At 40.1% G+C, this 15,063-nt stretch overlaps 1 protein-coding gene across 3 annotated transcripts in view; it reads right to left on the bottom strand.

The window, feature by feature from the left end:
• Positions 1 to 1,055: 1,055 nt before the first annotated feature.
• usp45 (ubiquitin specific peptidase 45) overlaps positions 1,056 to 15,063 on the bottom strand; it is a 42,116-nt gene continuing 28,108 nt past the window's right edge. For all 3 annotated transcript variants that reach the window (XM_026183568.1, XM_026183566.1, XM_026183567.1), the window contains 10 exons: positions 11,080 to 11,167; positions 7,873 to 7,954; positions 7,323 to 7,414; positions 6,564 to 6,620; positions 6,207 to 6,338; positions 4,410 to 5,076; positions 3,776 to 3,873; positions 3,575 to 3,661; positions 3,259 to 3,403; positions 1,056 to 2,135 (listed from right to left, as the gene is read on the bottom strand). In XM_026183568.1, coding sequence (XP_026039353.1) covers positions 2,005 to 2,135; positions 3,259 to 3,403; positions 3,575 to 3,661; positions 3,776 to 3,873; positions 4,410 to 5,076; positions 6,207 to 6,338; positions 6,564 to 6,620; positions 7,323 to 7,414; positions 7,873 to 7,954; positions 11,080 to 11,167 — 1,579 coding nt within the window. In that variant the 3' untranslated portion in view covers positions 1,056 to 2,004. The remainder of the gene's footprint in view (positions 2,136 to 3,258; positions 3,404 to 3,574; positions 3,662 to 3,775; positions 3,874 to 4,409; positions 5,077 to 6,206; positions 6,339 to 6,563; positions 6,621 to 7,322; positions 7,415 to 7,872; positions 7,955 to 11,079; positions 11,168 to 15,063) is intronic.

Below are 15,063 nucleotides of genomic sequence, written 5' to 3'. Positions count from 1 at the left end.
TGTGGCACGGCGGGATCCGCAGTGACAGCCGAGATAGGAAGAGGGAGACTGTCGACGACATCTTGCTTGCAGTAAAAAAAAAAAAAAAAACAACAACCCAAAAAACAAAACCCAGCATGACACCAATTTAGCAGCAGAAAACATTAAATCTATTGTGATTTCTTTTCTACTACTAGAGCTGTTGCACAAGAGAAGCTTAAAGAAAAAAAAAAGAATATCGTTGAATATACTGTTCATAAATTAGGTTTATTTTTATACATTATGTTTTATGTTCATTCCATAAGCAAATTTAAATATTTTTCTGGGAGCAAGAATTTGTCTTGAGGAAGGAAACCCTGCACGCCTGGAGCACCATGAGTTTTGTATTGTCCTATATGTACAATTACATACACTCAGTACTGTTTTTGCTTACAGTAAGCAATACTGTACATAAATAACCCACGCATATCCCTCTTTATATGATTGCAAGTTGTCTTCTCACCATCCACGGGTTTCTTAACCGTGAAGAGAGGCACAGATTTTGTATTTTTTCTGTCGCAGTTGAACATAATTCATAAACTCGGATGCATACGTTGAACTCTTTTCTGTCTAATCGTTTGGCAAAGCAGGAGAAATAAAAGTAGTTGAATCTAAAATATTTTCATAGAAAAACAAAAAACAGGTCATTTGTCATGGACATTTGAAGAATAGGCAATACATTCATTAGAACATCAACCCATGCACATTACAGAAAGAGGTTTTTCTTATTAGCCTTTTTTTAAGCCTTTAAACTGTTTTCTAACATGTTTCTCTCATTTTTTTCTTCTTTTATGCTCAAGCTTATTCATGGCATTAGAGAATGAAGAGCAAGTCTGTTGTGGTGCTGACTGTCTGACACTTTCGTGTGTTCGGGTGGAGCTGAAATACAATGAAGGCAGAAGAAGTGCTTTGTTGATGCGATAAACATCAAGTGCGCCTGCCTGCGGGGGGGGGAGAACTACACCGATGACCTTGAGGGAGAGTATGTTAAAGAAACTCAGCTCAAACTTGCCGCAGAAATAAAAAAACAAACAAACTTGTCTTTGGCAAATTCAATTCACTGATAGTCAGACATTTATACATTCTGATTTTAAGAAAACAATCCTTTTGAAAAAGGCCGAAGTAGAATAATGTTGTGCTACTTCTTTAAAGGTGCTGTGTGGCAACTTCAGTCAGTATGTTAAGCCAGTGTGTATCCTGCGTCAACAGAGCCAAGGCTGATTTTTCAGACTGGGTGTCTCAAATGTACAAACACAGATTCCAGTGAACTCCACAGAATGCTGCTTCTCGGCTCCTCCTCGTCTATATTCGTCTTTACTGTCACTAATGATCACGCTCTCACTGAAGCCATTGCCTCACAATTCAAATATTTTGTGTGGAGCATTTACATTCATAACACAACCAGACTGCCAAGTCTGATTTAAGCTGGCGATCATTTACTGATGTGAAAATGGTACACAGCACCTTCAAACTACATTCACTGGTCTCTCGCTCACTCACCCACACAAATACACGCAACCGACACCAACTCATAGGCGCCGGGTACAGGTTAGCATGCAGTAAAATTCTGCCACTTCCAGTTAGTTATAGTTGTAAACTATCATGCATTTTACATCTCAGGCACGTGACTGTGGCTGAGACAGACCGTAACATTTGGGTTACAGCTCAGGTTCAATAACACTCTGGTTTTCACCTAGCCTCTTTTTAAAGAGCAGGCTTTTCATAGTAATGATGATATTAATAATAATAAAAAACAGAACATGAATGAAAATCTCTAAGCCACAAAATAAAATCCTTTTATCCTTTATACATCTACAATATTTAAAGGTGCCAATTTAAGTAATACAAAGGTGTATACAGTGAAATCCTTCCCTTTTCTTGCCTCCAAAACACCCAAAGATACAGTAAGAGGAGTTTACAGGCTTCTGCAAAAACAACACAAAGCAAAAGGAGGTTTTCTAGAGATAAATACTTTCTTCTGTCATGTTAGAGGATTTCCTCATAGAAGAGCAGATATGCCTGAGAGTTGAGTACCCTTGACTCTGGTACCATCTGAACTGTGGTATCGCTGACATACACCCACTGGCCCTGGGAGCTGCTGCAGGTGTCCCTGGCACCTGGGAAAAAACAAAAACAAAACCCACAGTGTCAACATCGTGAGGCATAAAGGCTCCTCCTGGAGTCGGGGGGTGGAAATACAAGGAGATACTGGGTTACTGGGAGTAAATATTGGGACAAGCTGTCACTTCATGCTTCCATAGCAACAAAGCTAAAATAATGCTAGCCAGTAAGGAGTGCTGAAACTAGCTCAAAGTGGACTCATTGTGCTCTTCTTATTTTCTATATGTTACAATGGATGAAACTTTATATAACCCTCAAAATGTCACAAGGGGCATTTTAAACTCTGTTCTGAGAGCTGACAACACTCGATTTATGGTAACTAAGTGGTAAGACCAGGGCCATCAAGTAAACAGATAGAAAGCCTCAAATAACAAGGTCACAGATTACAACAGGCTAACTCACTGCTATTACCTGCGTGTTATAGCAACAAGACTGCATAAATTAAAAAAACCTGAATACTTTTTAAATTAATTAAAACACATTTTTAAAAAGGACCTGCAGACATGTTGGCAATAAGATAAATTTTTTTACCAACTACTCTCACATGAAAAAAAGCAAAGCATGATTATATATACAAAATAATACTTTCAAGCTTAGCTGAGTTAAAATGAAATTATTGTAGTAAGTTACTTTAATACTTTTACATTGAGCAGCTATAGCAGGAAGAAGAAATGTTGAGGAAGACAAACTTTCATTTAATAGAGATGTCACAAGGCCTTAAGATAAGAAATTGCTCGATTCACCAGTCTGTCAGCATTCATTGTAGAGATGTGAGACCTGTGTGTCATCGCCAACTAAAAGCTCCTATTGTAAGACATAATTTCTTAACATTATTTTGGAAGCAGCAAGGAAAACTTCTTCCTTGAGGTTTTCAGCTATTTTTCAGCTTTTCTGCAAACCTGGACACGATATAAAAAGAAAATGAAAGAGGGAAAGAGAAAAAGATGGCTCCAAAGAACACAAAAAACTTCCATTCAACCTGCTCTTTGTGGAGGACATCTTTGAGGTTACAGGGGAGTCAGGGTTTTATTGCCAAAACACTGACTAAGCTTACAAAAACACAGAAAGAAAATAACAGATAGAAGGTCTTGAAAGAGCTCAGGAGAGCTGGCCCCTGACCTGACAGGTTCTTGTGCTGTTGTTCTGTTTTCCTCTGTGGAGCGCGCACTTTTACATATGCAGTGTAGTGGCCTCCACGCATTGAGCCACTGTGTTCGACAATCCCGTACAGGCTGTAGAGGACACGCTCACCGACTGCCAGGTTCTAGTGGGAAAAAAAAGAAAGAAAGATTAGCAAAAAGTAAAACTAAACTTAAAAAAAAAAAAACTACCACCAACCAAGGACTTTCATTACAAGCTGAACCAACAAAGTGATGTAGTCACGGAAAAAATCTGAAGGTACAGGAAAGTTTTCAGAAAATTTAAACTGTAAAACCTTGCAGGACGCAGAGCAGAAAGGAGCCAGATCCAGGATCAGAGGAAAGTCAACATGGCGGTTCACCTTACGGAGGTTCATCCCTGCCTTAAAGGAGAGAAAAAAACCAACAAAATCACACACGTACACACACCAATCAACAATTAGGCTCTCAAACTTACTGATGATTTTGCTGAAGAAAACAGAGTTATGGCTGCCTACCTGGTGGAAGCGTTTCAGGTGCAATGTGATGACAGGAGGCAGTGAGGATATGAGCATCTGCTTCCTAGCGCTGGTGTAAACCTTCTCCACTTTCTTATCTATGCAAACACAAAAACACAGTAATGTCAGCTACAACTATTAACTACTTGAGTAATTTAGACAAACACAGAAGCAAGCCAAAATAATATCAGCCACTCAGTATGGGCAGTATGGATTCCTGGACGTCTGTTCAAACTTGAGCGGTCGTTTTAGAGCAGCAGCCTGATATGTGAAGACATGCAGCAGCTCATGAGAGTGAGTCCCCAGATCCAAGGCCTGAGATTTCAGCTCTGTGTATGTTATGACTCACACTACAAAGAAGTGGACCGCTACAGGATTGGACAGACAATTTTCTGTGTATGTTTTTATTCTTTCCCACCCACAACGACAAAAATACCAACTCCACACAACCAACTGTAAAGAATGTGAAGAATACTCCGATGGAAGATTTTGCGTGTAGCATACAGACAACCTGTGGTCTGGGATTCAAATGTACAATAATCTGGAAATAATTTAAAATATGCTTGTAAAGAAAATGCTGGTTCCTCATCCTCAAAGCATTGTACTCTGCTTCCAGATGCTTGTTTTCTTTTACCTGCTGAGCTGCTCTTGCGCAGCTGCTTCATCCTACGTTCAGTGCAGCTCTCACAGAGCAGCCTGTTGTTGCCCATCAACAGCTCCACAGAGGTGAACTGGTGGAGGCAGGACTGGATGGAGCACTCCTTGGAACTGGGTGTGTAACTGTGGGACAGAGCCTGGAAGGCCCCCTGGTGGTGCTGATGGTGGAGATTGTCTCGGCTCTGTGTTTCTCCGTGCTCCTCTGGAGAACAGTGTGCAGATGGAGAGCAGTCCCCAGAGCTGAAGCTCAGGTTGACTTTAGAGACGGCGCTAACTAGCTGTTCCACAGCGCCGCCTTGCCTTGTGGAAGACGATGAAGAAGGAGATGAGGCGGAGACAGGCGTAGGGGACGGAGTGAGGGTGGAGGTGGATGATGGGGTAGACATGTGCCTGTGGCTGTGGCTCTGGTTGGAGGAACGTGGCGTCCACTCGCTCTCAGAGGCCTCGCTGTCGGCGTCATTGCTGCTGTCTTGAGCGCCCGAGTCTCTCTCGCTGCCGTCCGACAGGCTGCCGGCAGCCGCCATCTTACAAACTGAGACGCAGTGGCTTGATCCACCTGCAACACCTTCGTCCTCTGGTCGGTCCCCACTAAAGCCTGCTCCTTTCTCCTCCACAGAGCTGGAAGACCTCCTGCTCTGTTGCTTCTGTGGAAAGGGAGAACAAGTACATTATCATTATCATGCACACTGAAGACTGGATGCACACAGGATACTGCATTTTTATTTTAAATTCTCATTCATTAAAAAAAATAAAATACAATTCTCATATCTGTACACAAGCATTCTAAGAGTCTTTCTAAAGGAACTCTCACCAAAACTAAAAACCACAACAGTCCATCTAATGCATAATCATGCATTAGAAAAACAGAAACCAATGTCAGAGAAACCAAATACCTACAGCAGTTTTCATATAAAGGAAAGAGAAAAGACCAAGATCATAACAAGGACAACCAGAAGCACTCTGAGAGAGAAAACCTCTGCCAAGGCAGCTCACTCTCTGGGCAGTATTTACTTTTCAGAGAACAGCATTGCATTTTCTATATATTCAGTTTGTTTCCTTTGTTCTTTTTAAAGGTACTTTGAGAAGTTTGTAGTTTGGTTTCGTTATTTATCCTGGTGAACCCCATTATAATGTACTCGATGATGAGTACAATTATTCTTTAGTTTTCTTTATTTATGTGGACATTGTTTCAATCTTTAGTTAGAAGAAAAAAAAACGTTATTATTTTCTTTTCCTAAAAAAACAAACAAACAAAAACCCCAAAACAATTAATGCCGTGTATTTGAATTGTTATAACTGTTACTGTAATGCATATAAAGTCAGAAGAAAATCAACTATACTCAAAATGTATTAAATAGCTCTAGCTCTTTAAATAGCATTATTAATCACTTTGACCCTGAGGTCAATAAATTGTAATATTTTTATAGTACTTTCTATATGTTGACAATACACACCATACTTGTAAGAATCATAGTTCCTAAGTTCTAAGGCTTTTTGTTAATTTGCAGATAATAAGTTGGTCTTGCAGATCTTGGTGGTTGCCATTCATGGTCAAATTTCAATGGATTGCTAACACATATCTACACCCAGAAAAAGTTTTAGGAGAATTCATTCAAAACTGTCCATATGATTGCATTTCTAGACAGAACAACATGCACACAAACACTACCAAAAACATAACCTTCTTGGCAGCGGTAATAATAATAATAATAATAATAATAATAATGATGATGCTCAAGAAAAGGAGCAGAATAGACCTGTACAACAGTCTCACCTGTCCACTCAGCTTCCTGGTATTTCTGTTGACAGAGTGTGTTGCAGAAGGAACCTGCTCACTGTGAGCTGTGTGGCTCTCCTGCTCCCGGGTGCCCTTCCCCAGCCTACCAGGGTTGGAAGGTTTTGATATCTGAGCACAACAAAAACATGAAGGTGCAAAGAAAAAGTTTCAACAAGGACTTTGAACTGATTTCAGCAGATGGGGTTGGCCAGTAAAAAACAAAACAAAACATAAAACAGAGAAATGCACCACTAACCCAGCAATCTGTGAGATAACTACCAGCTCAAACTGTCTCAGAGAGTTAATTTGTATCCTTTAAATGATCCACAATGAATGTAATTTACAGCAGCTCACCCTCTCCTCTATAATGGGCAAAGAGATGTCAATGAAGGCTTCCTTTACTGTGGATATCTGAAAGATAAATAACTGCAAGTCAGTGTCATGATATAAACTTTTAATCTCTTCAACAGTTAAAATCATAGTTCTGCTGCAGTCTAAGAGAAGATGACTGAAAATGCTTTCATTTCCTCTCCTCTTTCTTAGCTCCACACCTGCTGCTCTCCATCTTCAATGATACTCTTTAGTTTGCATAGAGGCATGTGCTTTGTTAACCACTCTAAGCTTCCACAATTTACTGTAAATGCCTGCTGTAAACAGTTGGTATTCGAGCTGGTCCTTGAAATGATTTATGTTTGTTTTTCCACTGACTTCCATTTGTTACCTCTGATTAATTCTGGAATGTTTCCTGGACGTCACAGCTGGTAAAGAAATCTTGTTGCTTAGTTTTGTTGTCTTTTCATTTCTGGTTAGAGATAAATGTCTGCCAATTTCTGACTAACTGAAAAATACCAGTGCTGCTCCTGTGACAATCATTCAAAGCAAAAAAAAATCAAATAATTAAGGCATGAAATGTCTCACAATGAGTCCTAACTAGGTTACACGGCTATTAAAAAGCGACTCGTGTCAGAGCTGGTTGGTTTAAGAAATGCCAGCTTGTCAACCCTCATGTGCTTCATACGTTCTAATTCTACAGAGGGGAAAAAACCCTACAGAGCAGTGCCTGATTGGTTCTTCCCGACTATTCAGGTCCTTTGCTTTATTTCACTCGCTTACGTGCTCGCACTCTTCACACATGATTGTGTTTGTGAGCTCGCCGACAAAGATGCGGTCGACAAAGTTCATCTTCACACCTTCTTTCCCGTATGCTGATGGAGAAAAAGACAAAAGGTTTTCTTTTATTATTTATGCATGAAAATTGTGATTATTGCTGTTACAAGATTACCTTCAAAATTTTCAACACTATAATTTCCATTTTAAACACTATTAAGCATCACAATTTACAATCACTATTGAGAATTAATGAGATCAAAAAGTGCAAATAAAGGACTACTTTCACTGCTGAGACAAAGGAAGAACATGGGTCAATAAAAAACAAGTGACACAGATCATAATTAACTATTTAAATTTATTAGCTGCTGTATAAATAACTGATTATACACAATCAATTTTGGATACACAACTGGAAGGGTGCGCTAAAACATGAGGATGTTTATTCTTCTCTTCATGAAACTGTCCTCTGCTTCAGGAGTAAATTAACTGCATTTCCTCCAAATGCCACAAGATGGAACTATTGATCTCTGCCGTGTGCCACCTCCATACGAACCTTTGACTTGGCGTTTGGTCTCCTCGTCTGCTGTCTTCTCTGTAGGATTGTTGAACGCCTTTAAAATGCCTGCTTTCACCCTCTGCATATAACAAAACCAGAAAAATACTAGAAGTCACATTTGAGGTAATATTCATAAATCAAATTAATTATATAAATGATGCAAATAAAATGCATTTTTGGGGGGATATTTCTTGAATTCTCTTTATTACATCCATTAGTGACATATCACAATCTCGCCTGCAGCTGAGCCTGACAGGTATACCCATTATAAGCATCATTAGTGTAAAATAATTATTGTGCTTGTCCAAAAATGTTATCATGTAAATCACTTAATTAAATGTGCATGTTCGTGTGTGTGTCGTTGTCTTATTGGAGGTGACATGGTCAGTGAGTGTGTTGTGAGAGAGCTGTGAAGAGGCACAGCCACAGTAAAGCACCAATCAATAGATAATTGGCCATGGTCCATGTCTGAGTCGAGACCAGTCGGCCCCCATTGTCCCGGGACCCACACACTGCACTGGCTATTTAGGTCAAAAAACCCTGTTAATCCCAGCCCGGCCAGTCTGCACCTCATTCAGAGAGCGTGGTCAAACCAGGATGTGGCTCTCCTACTAATTAATTACCAGTAACCCCCATGCTCTCTATCTCTCTCCCCCAAAAGTAACAGCATGCACTGTCTCACACAGGATGGGCCAAAGGGAGGGGAATCTGGTCGGGGGGCGTGAAGAGAGTTGGTACAAGTGTGCAGGGGTGGAAACTAAAATGAAGACAGGCAAAGAAGGACAGTCCATGCCCTGGGAGGGTAATACCTCCCATCTCAGCTAATTGGTGATAATTGACTGGGTCTAAATTAGCATATTCAGATCTCTGATACTAATGGCCATTAAACACAAACACTTAGGGCCTCTAAAAGGTTGGCTACACACAGAGGAACACAATATCGTGGCTCTCCCGCTCTCTTATACACACACACACACACACACACACACACACACACACACACACACACACACACAATGATGTGGATGTACTATCACTAATATTCAATTTGTGTGTTCATACAAATAAGAAGCAAATGGGTTTATTCCAGTTATGAATGAATCAACGTTTCATGAATTGATGTGTGCATCCTGTTTTTCTGTTTGAGAACACGGGATAATAATAATGCTTTGATTTTTACAAGAAACATTAGTAACTGGTATGACTTATGAGTTTTAAAAAAGGCATTCGCTAATGTAGGATTAAAATGCCACTGAATCTCTGAATGTGCTGCATAAATGAGTTTCTGAGTCAATGAATAGCGGAGGCCATACCCCCCCTCCCTCTTTACCTCCTTGATTGGATTGGGAGACGGGCTGATGAGTGTGTGTGCATGTGTGTTTGGGAGGAGGCTGTGGGCGACCCTCAAGCACAATGGGACGGCCCTGGAGCTCATTCAGCAGCTGTGGGTTTCCCAAGATCACACAATGATGCCGGTTATGCCACTTGCAAGTCCCCTAAGTGGCACAACTGTTACTGTTCACAAGTTTGAATGGGAACAGGGGAGCCGAGCCCGTGGCCCTTTCGTGGGCCCGGGGCTGACCACTAAACACACCCGCTAACTTCTCCTCCTTGGTTTCACACAGCCACTGGTGGGATCACAGGGGCCAGCTAAGCCCTCCAATGGGCTGTTGTGGGGTCTCCTAATTGCCCCATGAAGGGTTGTGGGGGCAGGGGTTCTCTGTACTTGCCAAAAACATGGCACCATAAGCTTTGACCACAACTGCTGGCTAAAGATGACATGGGTTTATGTGAGCGAACAAAGCCACCCACAAAAACACAGATGAATGTCTTATGGTGATAGCCATCTAGGATAAGTTTTAAGATCTTTACTGAATTACAGCACAATGCATATGTGGAGCAGTTAATAGGACTAACAACAAGTAAGACAATGATTAGCTCCTCATGGCTTTTGAAATAAACACAGTTGTAATACCGCTGGAGCTAAAAATCAACCATCTGAATTATTCCGATGCATTTTTTAACTTAATTATTAGCATGTGAGATTGAACTATCATCACCAAGTTACTAATGTGCATTTTTTTTTAAAGCAATCGAGCTGAGTGTTTGAGCAAACTTTAAAAATCAAGCACCTCTGTGAGGTTGTACTTTGTGTTATCCATCCAATTTAGGTTTGGATATTTATATGTTGACATGAGGTGTGATCATGTTTGTCACTCTGCTCATACAAAAAATAAGTCAATAGATAAAATCCATTAAATATGTCTACTTTCCCCTTCAAGGTCGACTCCCTGATCACCACCTTTAGCTGTTCGTTTTCAGTCATGGAAGTCCTATTCTGATAATTTCCACAAGTAAATATCAACTTCTGTGTCTAACTGACCCGATGTTTTTTCTCACTGGCAATAAGAGCTGAGTCTGTGGCCATGACCCAGAGACCAAACAGCACTCTTCACTGAAAGAGTCTGCAGCATCCAAGACTGAAGGCAGCAGCAGCATGACCAGAAGCAAGCTTATGTTAGGTTTTTTCCAGACATTAAAAGGGTGTACCATAAATTCATCCAGCAGGCTCAGACTGTCAAGACAGAGCTCCCTTTGTAAGACTTTGATGTTTTTAAGACAAGAGTTTGGTGAAAACTTGAACTGCAGTGCCAGCAACTTTGATCCAGCACACACAAGTTTTGTGTGGCAAAAAGAACAAAATTCTCACTTCCCCAGAATTTAAATTTAGGTTAAAAGGTCAATTTTTGGACATACTGCAGGTGATTCAACACCCATTACAAAGCATAAATGTAAGAGGACAGAAAGGGACTTCCACAAAGTGAGCTAAAAACAGCAGATAATCTCGAAACAGAGGAGGCTGAAGGAATCTAGACGGAAATTAAATCTTGTTTTTGTATCACATATTTCCTAGTCAGCAGAAAACTATACCTAAGCACATTGAAACTAAAACACATAAATCTATTGCCTTAATGTTTGCTATAACCTTAATATGTATTCATGTTGTTCATATTTTCTGCAAATTTATCTCATACAAAATGTTCTAAATGCACCTGAATGAAGACGACAAAAATAAACCACAAACACTTTGTGCTTGATTGAAGAACATAATCTAACAAAACATCGCCCAATTCTTATTCTGGGCTTAGAAAAATCGTATGGATTATTGAAATACATGAAAGCCTATTATGTATGAAGGCGTACTTTAGTTTCTTCTACTCGTATGGAGTCCAGTAAGTAGTGCAGAAGCTCCTGGCTGTCTTGTTGTTGGTAGCCCTTGAAGCATGGAGCTCTGGAGAAAAACAGAAACATATATTTTTTTTAGAAAAAAAAAAACACAACAAAAAACCCAAAAACAAAATAAACAAACAACAAAAAAAAACAAAAAAAACACCCAGAAAACAAAGTTAAGACTAACTGAAGGATGGATGTTTGTGAAAACAGTGACAACATCAAACGTGGGAGTGAATCTGACTCAAAAGAGTCTGTTGTTTGTGCACAAAAACTGAACACGTTATCGAGTCTAGAAGAAAACCACTGAACACAAAGCAATTAGAATCCATGGCAAAACACGCAAAAAGAAGAAACCGTGCATCAAGGTCTCTCAAGAGTTTTCACTGCTGGATCTGTGAAATCCTATCTGCCACTATAACTCCTCCTTTCACAATCCAGGTGGACGCAGTATAAAACTTATACACTTAAAGGACCAACAAACAATTTGTTAAAGTTATTTTGGTGGACAGAATATTTTCTTCATACAGTCATGTTAGCAATATAATGAGAATTAAAATCCACCGAGAAGTCGAGGACGCTTGCAAACAGTCATATCCAGGATCTTAGGTTAACAACTTCACTAAATGGCCTGAATAGAATATTGTTCAGTACATCATAATTGGGTGCTCATAAAACCACAAAAACAACCTTGAGCTTGAGCACAGGTTGGGTGAACTCACACACAGTGATCACATGTTTGATTATATTCTGACCAAAACTGTAGGAGGAGGAGCAATTTTAGTGAATGTGAATTGTGAACAGACCACCAGATGAGCTCTAGCTCCATCTGAGTAACCCCATTACCAGGATGAACACCTATTTGCTACTAGCAAATGAACTGTGTGAAAGCAGGTCCCCCTCAGATAAAATTAAACATCTTCTTTTTGTGAAAGCAGTTGCTTATTACACTGAACTTCAATAAATTATAAATTCATTATACTTTATTATAAAAAAAAAATTATACTGGATGAAAAAAAAAAGATTTAAATAAGTCTTATTAAATACCATTCTTCCATCCATAAAAAAGTAAAAAATAAATACAATGAAGCTCTCTAAGCAATATAAGAAGAGGTTCATAGGCAAGTCACCACTCCTCTATGTTGGATACTTCCACAAAACAGACTTTCTGCTGTGCACAAATCTTCTTGGTAAAGCGAATGGACACCATTAGAGTGGTTAGAGGGGAGGCTCTCCTTGGCTCCGACCCCTGGCTGTCCACGGTGAAGCAGATGTGAGGACAGATGCCAGGGGCAGATGGGTAGCCAAGGTTGGAGCTACTGCAACCTGTTGGGCCGAGGCAACCACATAACCAAAGGACAGGTTGGTTCAACAGGGATAACACATACTGAGAGGCCACATTCCTGATTAGACAACATTGAGGGTGGTCAGAGGTGGGAAGTGCGTAGTAGTGGGTTAACTCCTTTCAAGCCATTGTGGATCTTTTGCTATGCTATGATCTTTGTATGTTAAGTTTCTTTGTTTGCCAAAATGTTCTAAATAGGAATGCTGCACACCTGTTCCTGTCTGATGAAAGCAGTTAATCCTATTATAATTATTAAAAAGGAATGCAGTGTGTCAAATATAAATTCTGACCAATACATTCTCCTAATGACATTCCTAATCCTACTTATGTGGGAAGATCACTCAGACCAAAACAGCTTTTTACACCCTTGACACATTGCCATGAACAAATGGATGTCCAGGAGAGAAATGGCCAAGCACCTCTCTTCAACACAGGTCAGAACCTGTAAATCTGGAGGAGATCAAAGTTGCCCCACATACTCGCATCTTATCCTAATCTCTGTCTTTCATGCCTCTTTTTGTGCAAACAGAAGGCAACGTGCAGGGGTGAAGATGGTACAGAGAACATATGTTATTTACTGGCGAGCCTCCAGGAAGAGCAGCAAGTAAAGGAATGCCTCCATCTAGCTTTGCCAACTGAATTTGTTGATCAACTAAAAGAGAGAAATATGAAGACAAAACAGAGAGGAGAATGCGTGAGACAGAAAAAAAAGGGGGGGAAAGAGAGAGGCAGTGAAAAAGAAAAAAAAATGAATGCACATGGTTGGTATCAGTGGGAATGAGGAGGTCTGGAAGTTCATCCCAGTGGAGACAAAGCAGAAGGGCCCTGTAGCCCTGCTCTCAATCTGGCCAATACAAACAGCTGCGGTGCTAACACAATTAATAGCCGGATGAGTTAGTACCAGACACAAGGCCACACAAGCTCCCCCCAAGTCGAACACACACACACACACACACACACACACACACACACACACACACACACACACACACACACACACACACACACACACACACACACACACACACACACGTTTATTATTATTAGTCCTTTACTCTTAGACGACTTTAAAACATTGCAGTTCAATGTTTGCATTCACTGCAGCATTTAAACACTATGAATAATTTCAAATTAAAAATAATAAACATTTGTTGTCACTCTGAGAACATTGTTAGTTTAACTACTGACTTCACTAATGGGAAATTGAGAGACAAACCCCCCAAAAACATTCATTCTGACTACATGGATTAGACCAATGCACCCTCACTGATGCTGACATACTAGTGCTGTATAAGAGAAAGAAAACTCATATATCATGACACAGTAACGTATTTAAAGGTTGATTCGTCAATGAGAAATGGCACAATGTTTGAAACTGTAATATAAAAAGATTTTATGCCTATTGAAATATTCCATAAAAACGCACAAAAATTCTAGTGCAACAGGGAAAAAATACAAAGAAAAAAAAATCACTGAACCGCCATCAAAGATTGGCTTTGTACTTTTAATTCATATTTTTCTGGTTTTGATCATGAAGCTCTCAACATCATTATTCGAAGGTGTCCTGTGTTCACAAACCAGATAGAGAGCAGCAGAGCTGAGGGAAAGGATGTAAAGTTTCAATGCCAGCTTTGAATATGTGCACATGTCAAAATTATTATTCTTATTTTTATACCAACTCTGAATCTGTCTCTCTTCTTTTAATGTGGTGTGTGCTGTATGTGCAAGTGACCTGGATGCCAGCACTAGATGGGATCCATTGTTGTCATGTGCTATTTCTATCAGGGATGAAAGGCTTCTCACAAGGCTTATTTATGAACAATTTTTGAAAGATGTGAGTATGTGGACACAGTACACGGACAGAGAAGAGAGCCAGCATACTTTTCATTTTTTTGCACCACAAGAGTGTCCAGTGGCTGTCCTGAAAATGGAATCAGTCCTTGAAAGAAGCAGGTGTTGATGAATGCCCTCTGTGTGGCCTTTTTTCCTCCAGATTGTGCATTACACATGTGTAGCGAATGCATCCAGATAAAGTGATGGACATTAATGATGAAAATTCTCAAAAAATTGTCATTTTTAATACTTAAGACATTTCAAGTCCAGGTCCAAAAAGGAAAACAGACAAACAGTTGTGTCTGTAATTTTTTTTTTCCCAGTTGTGCCACTGACTGGCTTTGTAGTACACTGGGTACAAGCTGGGACCCTCACTGGCACCAGATACAGAGTGTGGTGCTGGCCGTCCGACACACACTGCTTGGCACTGGTCTGAGCACAGACCAGACCCCGTGCTGTTGGCAGGAGGATGAGGAAGCAAGCTGTGGGGTACTCAGCTGGTTAAGGTCAAATCCATGTGAACACACGCACATTTAACACAAAAATGGGCTCGACTTCAGGATGAGCTGAGTAGAGTAGGTTGACTCATATGGCTGTTTCAAGGTGTCGGAAACAGACTGTGTTTGTCATTATAATTCAGAAGATTAGTGCTGTTTATTCCAACTTCTACCTTATTTTCAAAGCACAACAGCTCCAGCCTGCAGATTTACTTCCCTTTACCGAGAGTAAAGCCTAAATCAGAGTCTGCTCTGCGTGGGAATACTGTAAAACACTGGATC

The sequence above is a fragment of the Astatotilapia calliptera genome, chromosome 11 (genome assembly GCF_900246225.1).
Source record: "Astatotilapia calliptera chromosome 11, fAstCal1.2, whole genome shotgun sequence".
Taxonomy (NCBI): Eukaryota; Metazoa; Chordata; class Actinopteri; order Cichliformes; family Cichlidae; genus Astatotilapia; species Astatotilapia calliptera.
This window is presented reverse-complemented; position numbering and strand designations above follow the sequence as displayed.